This window comes from Porites lutea, chromosome 13 (genome assembly GCF_958299795.1).
Source record: "Porites lutea chromosome 13, jaPorLute2.1, whole genome shotgun sequence".
In the NCBI taxonomy this organism is placed as follows: domain Eukaryota; kingdom Metazoa; phylum Cnidaria; class Anthozoa; order Scleractinia; family Poritidae; genus Porites; species Porites lutea.
The window spans coordinates 15,840,331-15,860,006 of NC_133213.1; the positions used below are offsets into that span (position 1 = coordinate 15,840,331).

Consider the following 19,676-nt stretch of genomic DNA (forward strand, 5'->3'; position numbering starts at 1 on the left):
GACTATTACGATTATAATCAGAACAAAACTACTACCAGTTTATTATTAGGCCAAGCAAAAATGAGCATAAAACCAACTGGAAACAAGATTTCTGACTAGACCAGGTTTGACAACTGATATACAATCTCTCACCGTGATGCGATTTTTGTTGACATATCCCATTTGAGCATTAAACAAGGGCTTATCAAATAGCTTACCTGCCAATCCCTAACTAAGAGGTGAAATAATCGATAAGATTAAGATAAATTAATGTAATGCTTCATCTTACGTGCAAACGTACGCTTAACTATAGGGTGTAGCCTTAAAAACTGTACTAGGTTAACTTTACAGGCTGACGGCACTACGATAATAATGATAGAATCACCAAAATAACTGATAAAATATTGATTAATAAACTGAAAGTCAGTCAACATAAACTTTTTTCAAAAACAAACAGCTACGGCTTGAACAATTGCCTTTAATAAGAAACTCCTTGAAAGTCAAAGGCCTCACGGAACAAAGCACTTCCCTTGATACCTTTCAAAATATTGAGACAATCTTGATTGCGATTTGTTGCATGAGAAACTCATTTGCAGAACAAAGGACTTAGTCGCTTGATCCTTTCAATATATATTGTGATATGTTTATTTCATGCACGAGAAACTTATTCTGACAACAAAGGACTTCACTTGTTGATACTTTCAATATAAATTGTGATTTGTTGATTTGAAGTATGAGAAACTTATTCTGACAAAACAAAGGACTTCGCTTGATATTTTCAATCTAGATTGTGATTTGCTGATTTGGTGCACGGCAAACTACGATTCTGACAGAACAAAAGACTAATCGCTCGATACTTTCAATAAAGATTGTGATTCGTAGATGCACGAGAAACTTATTCTGACAGAACAAAGAACTTCGCTTGATACTTTCAATATAGATTGTGATTTGTTGATTTGGTGCACGACAAACTTATTTTGACAGAACAAAGAACTTCCTTGATACTTTCAATATACATTGTGATTTGTTGATTGAAGCAGGAGAAACTTATTCTGACAGAACAAAGGAATTCGCTGGATAGTTTTAACATATATTATGATCTGTTAATGCATGAAGAACTTATTTACAGAACAAAGGGCGTCCCTTGATACCTTCCAATATATTGCGATTTGTTGCGAGAGAAACTTATGCTGACAGAACAAGGACTTCGCATGATACCTTTCAATTTGTTGTGATTTGTTGTATGAGAAACTTATGTATTTAACAAGGTGATAAGCACCCAGTTCAGTTAAACGATCACTTTAAGGGTCATTTCCGGACTTAATCTCTTGATCCAATTAATCAAGATAAAAACAAGTGAGAAACTGTTTATTCAGATGGTAACCCAGTTAATAAACTTGTTGATCACCTGTCTTGAGGTAAGCAGTTGACCCATTTTTAATTACATTTTTCCCACGCGCGTTACAATGAAAGTCCAAATAATGTCTGTGAAGTTAAAAAAAAATGACTAAGAAGCAATTTACTTCAATGACTTATAACAGTTTCCCGTCGAATTAAACGTCTGCGATCCCAGCTGGTTTCGACAATTGTGCGGACACCCCAGCCGAGTTCGACCGTTTTAACAACGGCAGGCCAGCTCATTGGAGGGATTACAAATAAATATATCATGACAATAAATACAGGCCTAAATGATAAGATTGAAAATTAGCGTAGGTTGCTCAAATATTTCTTCTTAACGGGATAATCAATGCATTTTCCTGTTTGAATTAATTGTATTATGATGAAAAGAGAAGAATGGCACAGGGGAAAAAGTTCTTGAAGTACTAGACGTCACGGATTAGTTTTTATTTCCAGTCAAATGAATCAGCTTTGGAGAAAGAAAATCTTAATATTCCTTCGGGCCGAAAGGTCTTAAACAAATTGCTTTTATAATAATTAATATTGGAGGCTAAGTGGTTGATTGTACTTGATAATCTGAATAAAAAAAGAATTCTGACTAACCTTGAAAACTCGGAGAACTGCTTCCTCGGATGCAAATGTGTCAGTAACGAAAGTCAAATGCAGAAAGATGATTTCGTCACTTATAGGACTCAGTCCCGTTTAAAAGCCTTGTTCACAGAACGTCAGCACGTCACTAGGTGTGATATAGGGTTCGCCTGATTGATAGTGGTAGAAAATTACCTAGTGAATACCAGCGTCACGGGCGTTTTGTCAATACATTCTGCAGATTCAAGTCACTTCTAGAAATACCGATAATACACATTGACTGACGTCCGGGACAGATGGATGTTCAGTGGGGGAGTCTCTTTATTAGCACCTAATAGCTCGAAAGCAGTGGAAAAAGTAACTGGAAATACCCGATCTGATATTCATTTAAACTCTGACTGAAATTAAGATTACAAATGTGTTCCACGATTATAAGAGAGCACAATCACAAACTTCATTGCGTGCTCAGTATTGCCTTATCTTAACAGAGGTCAAGAAAGGTCAGAAGAGTGTGAGAAAAATACCAGCCGGACCAAACTTGCGATGTGACTTTGCAAACTAAATTCTCATTTGGTAAAATTCAAGACCTCAATAAAAGCGCTGTTTGAAAAATGTACGGAAACTATCACAGAATACGTGTCCTTTGCAATTGATTTGTTTTAAAAGTAGAAATCAGTTCTCTTTCCTAGTCATTGTTACATTCCGTCAGTCAAATGTTCCGCAGAAAATATCGCGTGCTGTGTCATTTTTTTTTAATGGCGCGCGCACTCACGCGATATAATCAAGAAGAGTTTTTATATACACACTTAAAAAAAAAAAAAAAAATTAGGACGTGTAATCGTTGTTAAGCTGAGGCTAATGTTCGAAAAGGTCCTACCTTGGGGGCGATTTGAGCGGCTAAGTTGGCTCGAGTAGTGGATACAATCCCAAGTTTGCGCATTTATGTACTGTACTGAACAAGCATGTATTAAGGTTTCCCATGGCTCGACTGGATTTGTTAGGGAAGATACCTTCCCTGAGCATTTACTTCGTCGGTACTAACAGAAATATCGCGGAAACGGTTAACCGCAGCCTTTATATAAAGATGAAAATTGCTATGATCCGTATATTTTTTTGACATAAGAGTTGCCATAGCAACGTAATGAGGCCGTTACTTTTTTAATTGCCTTTGTAATTTACGACGGTACCAGGAGTATTTCTCAAAAATCGCTTAAGGGAGCTTGTACCTCCCTTAGTTGCCACCATTATGGCAAAGTTTGAACAAATTCCATGAGAGTGTTTTTGAAAATATTTTACAACGAAAAACAGTGAATAACCGTGCTATCGACTTAATTTGCTTATATCTAAAAAAAAAACAATGTGGTCTGGAGAAGCAGTTTCATTTCATAGTGGTTTAATTGCATTTGAAACTGTGTAAGAAAAAAGAGAGGGGATTGCTTTTGCAGATTTCGAGCAAGAAGAGAGTTCGGCTGCTTTCTTTACCATTTTTGTATCCACTTTGGTCCACGCCTACAAATTTCTCGGTAATTTAGAAAACTCTTGGTAATTTTTTTTTTTAAACTTGATAATGCCGAGATTAATCATCAATTTTTTATCGCCTCCAAGTTTCAAGGACAGACCGCGGAGACCAACAAGAAAACCAGACTTGGTCATCAAACTCAAAAATTCGTACCGATATAGTTTAGAAGTATTATTCGTCCTGGTCTTCGTATTCGTACAATTAACCTTTGTTGAAAGAAAATAAACTGTGATAAATAAAACAAAAAGAAATGACCACGTGACATTCAGTTTGACGCCACAAAACTGTTTTTCTGGTTTTTGTGCGGTCAGGATTTTCCTTTCATAATTTTTTCTTTTTAATTCTTTTAGCTTTCGACAGAAAAGGTGTGTTATTTGTAACTTAAATAGCAGTGGCGACACGCGGAATAATACGCTTAAATTTCCCCCCGACTTATTTTAGAAAGGGGGGTACTCAGATTTTGTGCTACGAATTTATCCAGATTCAGTGTCCTATCTCAGCTAATATTTGCGGTGACGGAAAAAAAGAATTTCAGCTTTCAACGTCCCTTGAAAAGTTCTCTTAAAAAAGGATAAAAAATCGGAAGATTCAAAAGTTTAACGTTTGACGTCATAATTTGACATTTGGTGTCATTCTATTGGCCACCTTGGTTTGCTTGATGTTTCATATTTTCAGGCCAAGTTTGGTAAAGAAAGCGTTAGAGCCAACAAAGTTATTGTAAATTAACCAAAATACCACGCTTCGATGATCCATTTGAAGGGTGGTTAGGCCTTACCGTGAAAAAAGAGAGGGTGGGGTGTATGTAGGCGCGTTATGAGAAGTCAAAGCTATCTTTTTTGTGCGTTTATTGCTTAAGCACTCTACAATACAATAAATTTAACACGCGTAGTTATCTCTTTTTAATTTGATTTTGCTTTTGCAAGAACAAGAAACAAAATAAATTTAAACAAAAGAAGTGGGAAGTAGATTACTGTCTATTCAGTCGAAAGGAAAAAAATGGAAACTTTATTAATTTTAATAACAACAAAATTCTTGTGCTTTCTCTACGCTTCGCGCGCGTGTCACACAGTGCTTTGTTCAGAACACTGTAGGTAGCATCTGCAGCGAGGGTAAACGGACAATGTCTTTCCATCCGTGAACCACTATTGACGTACGCCCAGATACAGCATCAGGACGGGAGAGAGCTTCAGGTGAGCACCCCACTGTTTGATGGTCCAGCTGGTACTTTCACTTGTTACTATTGCCACGGATTCTACTTCAGTATCTTTCTTCCCTTCTTCGTTATCTTCAGTTTCAGTTTCAGCTTCATCGTTAGACTTTTCTTCTACCCCTTTTTTGGATCCTCCTTAGTACCCTCCACTCATGCCTTCCTCATTCACTTGCCAACTCAGCCACTTATAACTCGAACTAGAAGTAAGCATGAGTATAAAATAAGGCCTAAAGTTGCCCGTACAAATTATTTTAAATATTCATTTTTTCATATATATATTAATGATTGGAACTCTTTGCCTTCTGAAGTAATGTCATCTCCTAGCCTTCAGTCTTTTAAAGTTTCACTGATTAAGTACCTTCGCTCATAATTTACCTTAAAATACTAGGCATAGTGTCTTTACTATAAGTTTATGCATTATTATTAGGCATCTAGGTTTATAATTTATATGGTCTAATTTATAGTCTTTTAATATATGTTTATATATTAATTAATTGTTATTTTTTTCTTTTTTTCTTTTTTGGAGGGTATGTCTTAGCATGGGAATTTGGTTTCCCCCTACTACCGTCCTGTTAACCATTTTTGTATTTCTGTTCGATTGTATATGTTTGTATTAGTTCATTTGTATCATTTATGTATGGTTACGAACTGTGATTAAAGATTAAAGATTAAAGATTGCTGATGTACTTCAGCATGTTCTTCTGACTCTTCTGTACGTACTCTTTGTGATTCAGTTTAGTAGTGCACTGCGCAGATACAGAACAACATGTCAATGTTCCATGTTGTTTAAGATGTTGCAGAAACTATATAAAACCTCTATATTTAACCTGATGACTTCCAAACTCCAATCTCCTCTTTTCAGGCTATCTTTGTTATTCAACAAAGCAAAATATCCGTCTGAATTCGTTAACACGTAGTCACTAAGTTTTCGCCTGATTCGGCTAGCATCGTAGTCTTAATCATTATTGTTCCATGTTAGAAATATCGTGACAAGTACAGTATGATTAAAATGTTTGTCATAGTTTCTTCATTATTTTTGATCCTTTTCCTTGATTTGGTAGAAGCCTTTGACGACTTTCCAATTCCATCATGCAGGCTGTAAGTAAATGATCATAGCCCGTCAAGTCTGAAAATTTGGCTCTGCTTGTGGCTGAATATTTCAAACTTTAACTGTGAAGAGCAAAGTCGGTAGCCACGCTTTTAAATTGTCACCAGATGATTAGTAGTTCCATACGGCGGGTTAAGAGCCGTCTGCAACGCAGACTAAAAAGCCCTGGAATTTTCTATACATATATAAAATAATTTTGAAATACTTTAAAAATTACTTTTCAATAGCAGTTTAAGTGTTTTAAGTCCAAAGGTACAATTAAAATACATTGGTGGCACTTTTCACCCTTTTCGATCGGATATTGATTTTACTGCAAGGTTCAACCTAGACTGAAAGGTAGCGAGTATATATGAAAGAGACCGAAATAGGTCAAGAATGCGCGCTAGGTCTGCAAGCACGGAACTCCCTCATGACTGGCGTCTCAAGACAAATTATCGATTATTCTCGAGCCAAGTATATAACGCCAAAGTTGGAAGGAGGTTTCCCGACCTCGAGACTGCTACAGCTGCACTGAGTGAAGTGTAAAAACAAGTAACCAAGCTGGGGTGGTACTTGATAGTCTGTAAACACTAGCCGCCTTAGTATATAGTTAACTCTCTTTGGGACTGGCCCTGACAGTGGGCGTCGATAAAACCCGGAACACGGAACATTCCGGAACATGCCGGAACATTCCGGAACATTCCGAAATATCCCGGAACATCGCGGAACATGAAAAAATAAAAATTATTTTCATGGAAAAAAAAAATTAAAAATAAAATAATTTTTGTAAAAATTAACAATAACGTAAAATAACAAAAATAACAACAACAAAAAAAAATTAGAAAAAGAAACTGGTATCATCTCCGAGTATGAGAAAACAATATTTTGTCGCGATTAATTTGTTGGGCGAGTAAGGATTTATGCAAATTACAGTAATGATCGAGTAAAGGCTTGCTTCTAAATTCAAATATATATTAAAATGGGTCGAGAGGGGGGTCGTTTTCCAGCTTTTCTCACACAGCTACCTCTTTTAATTGTTTGCCGTGAGTTAATCATTTGGCGGTTATCCATTTACGGCTCTTCGATTGTCTGAAATTCATGTCAACCTCAGTCGGTCCTTATGTATAACCGACATTTTCTTACCTGAGGTGCTTTGCTTTCTTGAGGTTGACATGAATTACTTACAGACTAGGCTCTAAGAACTTAAGAAGAGCTTAGGGGCTCCTGTCTTTGGATTTTAGTGGACAATACTCACATTCGTAGTAGTTTCTATACTGTTTACAGTCAACCTGATATTTCAGCCATCTCCACGAGTCGCAAACTTCACTTGCGACTCGGAAGACGGCTAAAATTCAGGCTAACTGATAACAGTTAGAAACTACCGCTGCGCTACCACTGCAACTATTCACGGCGAATGTGAGTCTTATCCAAGTCCAAAGCAACGAGCCCCTAAGCTCTTCTTACGATCGCAAAGCCGTGAATGGATAACCGTTAAACCGCATGGCAAACATTTACAAGAGGTGGCTGTGTGAGGAAAGTTTGAAAACCCCCCTACTCGCAACCTATTTTAATATATTTTGAGTTTTGAAACAAGCCTTCACTCATTACTGTCATTTGCATGAACCCTCACTCGCCCAACAAATAATTTGCGACTGTTTTCTAATGCTCGGAGGTAATACGACTTTCTTTTTCTTTATTTCTTTATTTTTCGTTTCTTTTTTTTGTTATTTTACGTTATTATTAATTTTTACAAAAATTATTATATTATCATTATATCATTATAATTTTTTCATGAAAATAATTTTTATTTTTTCATGTTCCGCGACGTTCCGGGATGTTCCGGAATGTTCCGTGTTCCGGGTTTTATCGACGCCCATCCCGAGTGGGTTATCACTTCGGTAAACCCATAGAAAGTGTGGTCTATTGCTTTTATAGAATAACTTTAAAGTATGTTTTAGTTTTCTATGAGTTTACCGTCACAAAAAACCACTGATAGGTTTTTAACCAATCAGAACGCGCGTACTATCTTAGTTATTTTATAAAGCAAAATGACTGAAGGGACCAACACCAGGTGTCCGTCTTATAAAGGTGTCCGTTAAGAGAGAGTTTGAGATCAAAATACAATTTCTTCAATAACTCAGTGATACATTTCTATTCATATCATTGATAATCAGGTTTGCTGTTGTACTACGGACTTCGCGACTTAGATGGCACCAGAAAGCACTTGAAAACGTTACGTAGCGGAAAGACCCATACTGATATTTATTTAAACTAAACTTACAACTGACTGTTCCCCACGACAAACAAAAAAAATAATAACATTAGCAAACTTGCATGCTTAATGTTATCATCATACCTAGAGGGATTAGGTCAAGAGGTGCGAAGAATGATCTCCAGTGTGCCATGGTGAGTGGGGGATAGTGGTGGCGGTTCGGACGATGGGGGAGGGGGGGGGGGGAAGCTGCTTGTCGGCATTAAAAATTCTGCGGTAATTGCTGGACTGCCTGAAGGGCACGCTGAGTTACAAAGTAGCTTCCGTAGGTCGTCTTCGTCGAAAAATGAACACTTCTGTTAATTATCAACCCAGTAACCCAGAAGGTTTTGCGTGTTTCCATAAAGCATGCATCTTTCAGTCTGTTTTAAATCTTTTTTTTTTTTTTTTCCTTTGGCGTTCTTCCTGTAAAACAAAAAACTAAAACAAAGAATGTGGAAGACTGTAGAAAGGTTCGTGGTCTGTGCACTTTGTTTTTGTTTTATCGAATCCAGAGATTTAAGGTTGTATTTGTATTTTTTAGTCTGTCGTCGTCGTCGTCGTCGTCGTCGTCGTCGTCGTAGTAGTAGTAGTAGTAGTAGTAGTAGTAGTAGTCATCTTCATGACTTACGTAGCGCCAGTTGGTTATGAAGAATTAGCCGGGGGTTTGGAGCCAATCAGAAACGGTGAAATATTTTGAATATTATAATAGTGTAAAGCCTGGCCAAAAGACTTTTTTGTGAAAAAGTGCATGGCCAATCAATTCCCGTGCTACTTTTTCTTTTGTTCAAGTTTAAGTAGATTAAAGTTCAAAGTTTGTGACAAAATTTGCACTAAAAAAATTGATTTTTATCATTTGATTTATTTTGATCAAAAACGATTTCTTAAAACATAAGCAAGCGAATATTAACGTTAAAAGCCGACGTTTAAAACTTCTCGAAATTTAAGGTCTTCGTTGAGAAGTCAAGCCAGCCAACAATGTTTAGTTTATCAATTTCAATGTAACCTGTGCGATGCAGGATATGTTGGTTATACTCGCGGCCACCTTTTGGTCCACGAACGCGTTGATGGACACTGAAACAGAAATCGTCGTCAATTTGTAAACATTATTTTTGCGAACATAACTCGGACGTACCACCTTTTCTTTCAGAACAATTTCACGTGCTCACTAAAGGTTCTAACAAATTTGATTGCCTAATTAAGGTCGTCTTTATAAGAAAACTCAAACCATCCCTAAACGTGCAGGCAGACTCGATTCGCGCAAAGGTATTCACTTGAAGAATTTGTGATCCTTTTTTATTATGTTAATTTGTAGACTATAGAAATCAAATCTTCGCATTATTTATTCATTTTGCCTTGAGGATGGTGTCATGATGATACCGAAACGTTGGCTTTTAACGTTAATATTCGCTTGCTTTGATTTATTTTATTATTTTTTTCAGTGGCTGAAGATATAGCGGCCAGTGTCAAATTGTGTCATACTGTCAGTCCCTATTACTATCGTGTAATATCATTAATAACAAAAAAAAATGTATCTACGCATAATAAGTTGTTTTACACACCGGACCTGCTACCTCTTCGCGATATTTTAACTTAAAGAGTGAGGCAGGTTATGTTTAAGAAAATAAATTCATTAGAATACATAATAAATTACTGAACCGGCTGACACTGCCGTTGAGGAAAATCGTGTCTTAACCCATATGGGAAAACGATAATTTTTTTGTGTTTATATCAGCCTGCCGCGCGGTGACCGATGGCCACTTGTGTCACTATGACAACACCCTTCTTTGCGGCCGGCAGTCCTCGCTTAATAACTCCGCGCTTCTCCCATCGAGCCTAGGGCTTATAAAACTTTGTGGTATTTTTTATCTGAGTTGTAATATTGTCTAACATAAATGAATTATATTAGTTTATTTATATCAGATTCACGGACGCTTGCCGACAAGAAACAGTTCGGCACAGCCTCTCGTGTTCAAATGGATATCTCAATCGGCAATTAGCTGCGCTCATCGGCGTGAGTTATAATCGATCTGAGATCAGATTCGAAGATAAATTCCATACCCGCTCACAGTTTACCCACACGAGTCTGGTTAAGACTGTATATTTAACTCCCGTAAATGCTTATGAGCACACGATATCTATCCATTTTCCAGTATATGGAGACCTTCCTTATCCATTAAGGTGATCTTTTATTGTTCACGAGTGGACGGTAAATGCCGCCATAACCTAGCTCAAGTTATTTTGCATTAACACACGTTAGAGGACTTTGTCTCTTGTCTATATTGTGAATCGGATCCCCAAATATAAATTGAAGCATGATATTCGGCAGAGAAACCACATCTAGACTTTTGTGTTCTCTTAATTGCCATATAAATATATAGCCCGCCATAGCAGAGTAACATTTGATTAGATATAAATTGTGTTTTGTTTTTAATTGCCTTGTTTTTTCTTTTTTCTTTTTTCTTTTCTTTATTTCAGTAATGCTGTTAGTTGCTTATTTCTGGATAATAAAAGCGTCACAGAAAACATTTGAAACTCAAATAAAATGTTAAGAGTTAAACTATGATTCTGTGTAAAATTAATGAATTGCTTATGTGTTGGCTAACTGCAAGAGTTGTGTGGTGTCACCTGTTTGCTGAACACTTAGCGTTTCTATGGAGAGATAGCTAGAGAGACCCTTCAACCTTGTTGAGAGACTTTCTTGTTATCATTTGATTGTCTTGCTTACGCACAAGAACGAGAGTCCATCTAAGGTAGGTTTTCTTAATGTATGAGGTACATAGGCAGTATTAAGGGATATATCTTTACATCATGCAATAACAACAGCAGCAAAGTTTTATTACATATATATGCTTGGCATGGTAGTATATATAAAACATAGAACAAGTGGTGATAGTACGACCGACATGAATTGATCGCACTTGGGTCAATTGAGTTACAACGTTGAGTTGTTGTGCTCGGCATCCCTTTCCCTCCTCTTTCAATGTTGGCCTCGACATTGCACAAATCCACCGAAAAGCCATCTCCAAACAACATAGGCACTCAACTAGACATAGCGCTGTTAAACGAATTTTAGTATTTAAACGGTAGATATAGGCATATTTTCATTCCCTGAAAATTTTTCATCTGTTCGGATTTCCTAGCTGAAAGTCTAGTGATCCGAAAATTTTAGGGATCAAAACTTACCTTTTCGAAAATTTCAGCCAGAAAAACGGCTCCCGAAAATTCTAGGTGGCCTTTTTGGGCAAAGATCAGTTTTAAATGGGCAATTATACCATTTTTTCGATGTTCGAAAATCTTAGGAGAAGCATGTAGGCAAGCAAGAAATTTTACAACAAATGTTTCGAGAATTCTAGATCTCAGAGTTCCAACATGAATCAAGGACATGATCAAACAAGTTGAATTTGCAACAAGTTGAAGTTTGATATTAAGGTTTACGAGGGTCAGTGAATTTAATGGTCAGACCACCCAATTTTTTCTTTTAAAGTTGCTCCGGTCATTTAGGACTTCGGAGATGACGCTAATTTCCAAAGTCTCAGAATACACCACTAACAAAATTAAGGAAAGCATAACGAACATCACGTTTATACTGTGTACAAGTAACAAGGCTAGTTGTAACAAACGTTACAGTGGTGTTGTCTAAGTTATGAATTTACTGCCATCGTTTGTTTGTAATCGTACCAGGCCCTGATTTTAAGTTACATTGGTTAAATAAGCATTTGTTTTCTTGTTTACAGAATCCACCATGTTGCCAAGGACACCTGTCAAGTTTCAAAGCATTTTCGTTGGTGTAATGATTGGCTTCAGTATCGCGTCTGTTGGCTTTGTCATGTGGATAAATCAGCAAGCTCGTTATGTGACGGGAATGGCCATCGTAAGCCAACCAGCTGGTGAGTAATTAAAAAGGACTCATCGCCACTATCAAAACAAAACATCTGCCGCCGCAGTTTTAATTTTTTATCCCAGCTTTAATACGTTTTAAAAGCTTGGAAACCGGAATCGACGGCATGGAATCCCCAGAACTCCAACAGCGTCTTGGATTACAGTTACATGGGGGGAGCCTGATTTACAGGCAAATAAACGTGCGTGTTTGCTTTTATTAATTTAAATGACTGAACAATTGCACTGCACAACGGCCTAGGCAAAACGTCGAACTTTTCATGGGACGAAGCAAACTCTAATTTGGGTCCACTTAAATTAAGTTAAGATCGTCTGTTGGGTCTGACGTCGAGCTTAAGGACGCGTCGGACCAATCAACTGAATCAGACCAAAAAACAATTTCAGCCGACAAGCGGGAGTTCAGTAATAAATATTCTCCCAAGCGAGGCTAAATCCACATTATCATACAAATTTTCATCTATTAGTTTTAGTTCGTCCCAAATGAAGATCGACGTTTGTCCCGGAGACGATCTTCAATCGTTGAATATCCGTCTGAAGCAGACGGATGGAAAAAAAGCAACAACTGCCCAAAAAAATTGAATGTAAATTTTAAGATTAAATTTCTCTCTAAATGTTTTTTTAATCCAAACATTTTGTGTATAACAATTGACTTATTATATGGCTAAGTCTGTTCTCACCATGCGATTGGTCAATTTGCGGTCCATAACTTACTGTACGGACCAAAGTGAAACGCAGTTGCTCAATTTGCTCTCTATAGATCGTTCTCTGAGAAAAAAGATCAAGAGAAAACTGTGACAGAATGTCTGTTAACCATACTGAACCTAATGAACTTGAAGTAGACATCGTCCTGCCATATTTTGACCTAAATGTATTTGAGAAAGAAGCGGACGAAGACGTTAATCATAGCGGAGAAGAAGATTCTAGCCAAGAAATTGACACCTTCATCCAAGGCCAAAAATCGAAAAACACACTCAAGAAAACCAAACTAGACTGGCAGAGATTTGACGCCATTGCCAAGGAAAAATGAGTGTTTTTTTTTTTTTTTTTTTTTGACATAACAAACATACCTGCACCTGATCTTGACAAGCTCCTGAGAAAAAAAGATGGCAGCGACTACGAACCTGACACGATGTCCAGTATTCAAAAGAGCATCCACCGTAACATTACCAAGCAAAAACTTCCCTTTAACATCGATCCTCAAAGATGATGCTTTCTCCTGTTCAAAGAGCGTCTTGGCTACCAAGCGAAAGAGCCTAGTTAAAGAAGGACGTGGAAACAAACCGAACGCTAGCCGTGAGTTGACGGATGAAGAAGAAGCGAAGCTCTTTGAAACAGGTGAATTCGGAAATCATAATCCACTGGCATTGCAGCGCACCCTGTGGTGGTTTTTATCAATACAGTTTGGCTTCAGAGCCTGGGATGAAAGTAGAAAGTTGTGTTGGGGAGATACAGCGCTGGACGTTGACGCTGAGACCGGCCGTGAGGTACTGGTGTGGACAGCCGAAATTCTGTCCTAAAGCGTTTGCCACCGGCACAAACAGATGCCCTGTTCTTTATTACAAGTTGTTTAAGGCCCGCCGTCCTATCAGGCAGTTAATCACCAAACCTGGCGCCAAAGCCAAGTTTGGTACAAGAGCTCACCACTCGGTAAGAACGAAATCGGACAGTTTATGTCCACGGCGGAAAAAAATACCGGTTTAGCAGCTCAAAAAAGGAAGATATCCAATCATTCCGTCCGTAAAACGTCAACTTCCCGTCTGCTTTATGATGGTGTGCCAGAAAATTTTGTCATGCAACTAAGTGGCCACAAAAATCTTCAAAGTCTGAGTTCATACAAATCAGCTTCCATCACACACCAGCGGTATACCGTCATGTATCTCCGATACGTTGAGCAGAGGATCGATGAGTAAAAATGGCACCACGTCAATTCGCGAACAAATCTTTCACACATCGTTGTTTTCAGCTGAGAGCTAGACGAGATCAACTCCAAACCCCCTTCCGAATTCTGTCAAGGCCAAAGCTTTTTCGCAGGAGCAACAATCAGCACAATGAACAACTGTGTGTTTAATATCATTCCATCAAGCTCGGCAAAGCGCCCACTCATTGATGATGAGGAGTAGAGGCTGATTTACTTTCAGTTGCGGACTGCAGGATGGTTGATCTTTTCCTTTTTTGTACACTTACAGAACTCTTAGTTTTGACGAAATTTTGAACTTTTCTTAACATGGCACGTTTGCATTTTGTGTTCACTTTCTCGGAAAGCCTTTGTTATGTGCTACTGTTTTCGTGAGTCAATAAAAACTTGTTACAGCTGTCAAATGACTGTCAAATCGCGCGTCTTGTTTACGGTCCCCCAAACAGGAAGAAGCCATATAATAAAACATCTTATTAGCCTCGTTTTTTCGGTCCGTACTGTAAATTACGGATCCTCGTTTTTTTCCATCGATTTATGGCCCGCGCGCGAATAAATGGAAAAAACTCGGTCCGTATTTTACAGTACGGACCGAAAATTCGGCTGATAAGAGGTATGTAATCCGCTTTTAATAACTTTGTTAACTTTTTTTTAATAGGAGACATCCCTATTGTGGATTCCTTCTTAACAGAAAATTCGGCACGAAAAAAACACGAGGCCGATTCTCCAAACAAAGATCTGGACAAAAAGGGAGAGAGGGCATCAAACGGTATGATACCTAGCTAAGTAAACTACTTTTTTGGATAAGGTCGTTGATCCGGGATAAAATCCAGTGGCTACCAAAGAACACATGAACTAAGCTGGAAAGTTACAATTCGTTAAGAGTATTAGAACAACCGAACATTTTTAGACTAAACTGCCCCACCATGTCGATGGGATATCAGAGCCCAGGTTAGGGCGGCGAGGGGTTTACTTGGGTTAATTTTTGCTGGGTATTTGCTGCTGGCCTCTCATAACCCATACCCCATTATAGTCTATTCTGTGGCTAATTATAGGCCCCATCTAAGTCACTGTTTGGAAATGTAATATTCGCGATCCCATATTAGACATTCTGTTATGCATCTACCTTAGAAAGCCTTTTAACTTAGTCATTCTAAAAAAATGTCATATTTGTCAACCTTAATGTGGTAATTTTTAAATCCCAACCTACCTGGATTTTCTGTGCCCCAAAACCCCGAAAAGGTGCTACCCGGTTCTAGTAACTCTCTTGAAAATACAGCCCTATTATAGTCAATCCAGTCATGAAAATGTGACCCCATCCAGCAGCACATGCCCATTAGCTTACCCCACATCCCCCTTCTGGGAATATCACTAAAGTCTGAAAATTTTGTTCGCCCTCTTTGGCTAGTAATTTATATATTAAGTAACTTGTATGTTAAATGACGGTTCAACACACACACCGTTTATATTAGTGTTTGTAAAACAATTCTTTCTGAGTTTCCCTTCAAAAGTTGGAAAATAACGTTCTTGCAAATTGATACTTAGTTTTAAGTCCTTTATTGCTGGTTTGCAGGTGACGACACGGCGGCCATGTCGATGGTCGAGAATAAAAAGCATTTCTCACCTCTAGTAATTGAACTAAAACCCATTTTCATTTAAATTCTTTGAAAGTAATTTTATTGCATTGACCACCAACATGGCCGCCTTGTCACGTGGTTGCAAACCGAGATTAAGTGTTTGACTGAAGACGGCATGCTAACTTCCGATATTCCTAAAGTGAGAAATTTATCAATTTGTGAGTTATGACTCATCCATTTGATACTTGTTTCAGATGAACGAGAGCCACAATTTAACTTACACGATGCCTATAAACACGTGAGGACTATCTTGTTTTTCATTGGCTACCCTCGCAGTCGCCACAGTCTCCTCGGGTCTTTGTTGGACGCCCATCCACACATAGTCGTTTCAGACGAGACGATGGCTTTTCCAAGATGGCGGCGAAATCCAAAACAGTGGATGAATGGTTCGATATACTCCTTTTATGATACGCTGTTTAGGGCGTCGAAGCAGTCTACGATGACGGAAAGACGATCTCGTGTGTTCGAAGGAAGCGTTGTTAACAAGGATTCTAATTATGGTTATTCTGTACCTAATCAATGGCAGGGGAATTACGATCGATACATTCAGGTAGGAACGTTTCCAGCCCCTTAAGGATATATACGTGCAGATCATGCAATGGCGGATCAATAGGAGGCGCATTGCAGCCCCCCTTCCCCCGCAGCTTTTAAGGTCAAACTGAGGCCCGCAAGTAGAGCTCCACTCAAAGAGCAAAAATCTTTTAGTGTCCTTTCACTTTATGAACTCTCAATGAATATCAGTCATTCAGTACTTAAACAGTCCACATACTGAGCCCAGGCGCTTATATGAAACTTAATCATTCTCCAATCGACAGGTGATCGGTGACAAGTCGGGCGCATTTACTGCTGGGGCAATGCTTCAGGATTACGCAATTGAGGCTTTGCATCTCTTGGAAAAAGCCTCCAACGCCAAAGTAAAGTTTGTTCATGTGGTGAGAAATCCATTCGATAATCTCGCAACCATGACTTTGGAACACAGTACCGTCAGAATGCGAAACGGTAAACACGATTCAAAGGTATGATCGACCGGGGGTGGTGGCAATAAGTTGATACAGTGATATATACCTTCCCAAGTGTCCGCTTAATAGAGGCTTGTAAAAACTGCGCAATGTTTGTTAATGATTAACGTTCAACGGTTATTCTGTACTGTGATAAAGTTCCATGTTGTTAACCCATTCGCCCCTGAGCCGCCCATAACCGCCCGTGAGGATCCACGTCCCTTCTACCGCTTATGACGTCAATAGTTTTAATGCTCAAGGACAACTTTGTCCGCTAACTTGTGCAGAGTGAACGGATCTTTCAGACCATACCAGAATGAGCATAATTCAGCCAAGGACACCGGTCCGGGAGAAAAAAGCAAAAAGCCATGTGACGTTTACCGGAAAATTGCCAAAAAATCTTGTTCAACTACTTACCTACCTTTCATTTCATTTAATCCTAAGATCCTAAAACCTTTCCTAAAAACTTTTCCTACCAAAATGAAGCCTACTAATACAAATGCCAGCAAAAGGAGATTAAAAAAAAAAAAAAAAAAAAGAGGCAAGAAAAGCGAAAAAAGAAGGGGGAGAGAAAGGCAAAAGTAAACGTCATGACTGCTGTGTCACTTTTAAACCCAAAAACTCGAAATTTTGCTTTCTGTGCATTCGTGGATCAGAAGGCCGCGAAGTGTACGACCTGTAAACGACTTTTTTAGCTCTTGATAGAACGACAGTGACCAGAAAACCGCTCCACTAGCTTCAAAACGCGATTTTCGGCAAAATCTCCAGGGCTAACGAGTTAAGGAAGCTAAGGAAGCTGTGCTATACTTTGTGCAAAATTTTTAGGTGAACTTCTGACTTTTGACAGCTAAATGAATTGATTTATTTTTATTAATCGACTATAGTACCGTATTTCAAGGACGTTATCCAATACTTCTATTGTCAATTCGCTGAATTCGGTCCGGTGTCCGCTTAATAGAGGTTTTTAACAATAGAAATTAGCCAAATGTAATTTATTTTAGTGTCTGCGTCCGCTTGATAGAGGTGTCCGCTGAATAGGGGTTCGATATAAAGGAAAATATAAGACGTTAATTTCGGGACCCGGCTTAGTGTCCGCTTAATAGAGGGTGCCCGGTTAACTGGGGGTCCGCTAAGAGCCGTTTAACTGCATACTGAAGCCTTGAACTTCTAGACAAGATTATCGATCGATCATCATCGCTTTGTTGGGGTACTGTGGATGTTAAGGAAACGAAAATGATTTAGTTTGATCAACTGTGTGATACAAGCACAACCACGGTAAAACGGTTGAAAAACCGAAGTTTCGAGCGCAAGCCTCCAACAGAGTAAATCCTGACTAAAAAGTAACTCTCTAAACAGCAGCTTTTCAATCGTCCTAGGCTAGCAAATAGACTTTATGAAATCAGTTGATAATATCAAATTTTTCTGTTTCATGCCCGACCAGTGCCGAGTGCAGACCCAGTTCCGACCACATTCGTCTTTTTATTTATTTATTTAATTATTTTTTGGAATTATCCTTTCACTCTCGAGCCCCGACTACCTTTAATTTCCATCTGTTTGCATTCAAGTGGCCTGCTATGTACAGCCGCCAACTGGGGAGGGGGGGGGGGGGGGGGGGGGGCGGCCCGGATGATAACCACAGGCTATATTCAATTCCCATACCCGGCATTTTTTTAGCAGCTAATGTGATAAGTGATTATGAACACAGGGCCAATTAAGCTATTATTGTCATTATTGAGCAGCTTGGTGGTTTGATTGGATGACTCTTATCGACCTCATTCTCTCTTGCTCTTATCATAGTTATTAGAAGAGTTATTAGGCAACAAACATCAAATAAAAAACCACAGTGCTGCAGTTTATGTTGAAGCTCCCTGAAGGTGCACCATCCTTTGTTTTCTGTTGGCAAATTGCGACGGAATAAATTAATGGGACGTTTTTATTGGTCAGTAAGATCAAAATGCCGGGAATGCTATTGAACGTTGTGCACCGTCAGGTCCACAAAAACAAGTCATATAACAAAAAGTCTGAAAGGGTTTCATAACCATTCCAATCTATTAACTATGCTCTTATAGATTCAAACACCGTTTTTCCTAATAATGTTTCTCCACAGGTAAATGCCCCTCAAACTTTAGACCACCAAATAACTCGGTATTTTCACTGGGCGGCGGGATGTAAAAAGACTCGAGAGGCTTTCCCTGAAAAGGTGATTGACATCCCAAGCATGATCTTAGTAAAGAAACCATCGGATGTCTTGAGAAAGATATGCACTTTTTTGGAAATCACGTGTTCACAGGATTATATCCAAGACTGCGCCAGCACTGTAGACCCAATTCCATCGATAACTAGAGATTACGTAGAATGGACAGAGCGGCAGAAAAAGAGAGTGTATGATCAAATGAAACAGTTTCCATTTTTTGATGGCTATTCTTACGAGCAATGACTAGAGGACTAGATTGTGATGAGTTAGATCTAAGCTTGTTCGTTTGGCGACGTATAATAAAAATTAATCTAAAGCTCGTTTATATGAAGAAAGGTTTTCCCACGTGGTAGAAAAGTCACTCTCCTACCCGGGCAGACTGTTCTCTATATAAACACTTTGACTCGCTCAGCCGGAGTCAACTCGGTCAACGCCAGGCAGTTGGATACTGTGCGAGCGCTAGTTTAGATATTCAGAGCGTGTGGATTCGACTTTTTCCCCTTATAAACGCTCGCTTATAAAGTTGACTTGGCTGGTAGGGTGAACTAAATGACAGCATTACAGGTATGAACGGGGCCTTTGGAGCTAGTAGCAAGGTCAAAGTCTTGTTAAGGAACGGACCATTAGAAAACTTGTGGGAGGGGGGATGAGGGGCGGGCGAAGTACAAAGAAAATATTCGCGCAAGGGAAAATTAAATGAAAAAAAATTCATGCACGCCAATTAATCCTGAAAAATATTCATGCTATGGCCTAAATTTCATACAAGGAATTTTATAACGAAAAAAAATTCCTGCGGCTCGAAAATTCCCCTCCCCCCCCCCCCACCCATAACTTTCCTAAAGGTCCGTCCCTACCGTACCTAAAGGGGCAAGGTGAAATGATGTTAATAAAAAAACACCCCTCGCTGGCTGGGAAGCAGTGGATATTGTTTTCTTGATAATAGTCTTGGAAAGCAGCTTTTAAGTAATCTTTTTGGAGGCTAACAGGTGATTGTTGTGAAACA

General features: G+C 38.7%; 1 protein-coding gene across 1 annotated transcript; it reads left to right on the forward strand.

Annotated features, from left to right (window-relative positions):
• The first annotated feature begins 13,035 nt into the window (after nucleotides 1–13,035).
• LOC140922452 (uncharacterized) lies at nucleotides 13,036–18,923 on the forward strand. Its single transcript, XM_073372437.1, has 5 exons — nucleotides 13,036–13,411; nucleotides 14,503–14,613; nucleotides 15,676–16,031; nucleotides 16,297–16,497; nucleotides 18,587–18,923. Exons 1-5 carry the CDS (start codon nucleotides 13,036–13,038, stop codon nucleotides 18,914–18,916), a joined length of 1,374 nt encoding a protein of 457 aa, XP_073228538.1. The 3' UTR covers nucleotides 18,917–18,923.
• Nucleotides 18,924–19,676: the final 753 nt, after the last annotated feature.

Excerpts from the sequence above, each read along its gene's own strand:
- LOC140922452 (XM_073372437.1), top strand. The coding sequence starts at position 13,036 with ATGGCAGCGACTACGAACCTGACACGATGTCCAGTATTCAAAAGAGCA. Across the intron at positions 13,412-14,502 it reads CGTTGACGCTGAGACCGGCC|GAGACATCCCTATTGTGGAT; the intron begins GTGAGGTACTGG and ends TTTTTTTAATAG. Across the intron at positions 16,032-16,296 it reads ATTACGATCGATACATTCAG|GTGATCGGTGACAAGTCGGG; the intron begins GTAGGAACGTTT and ends TCCAATCGACAG.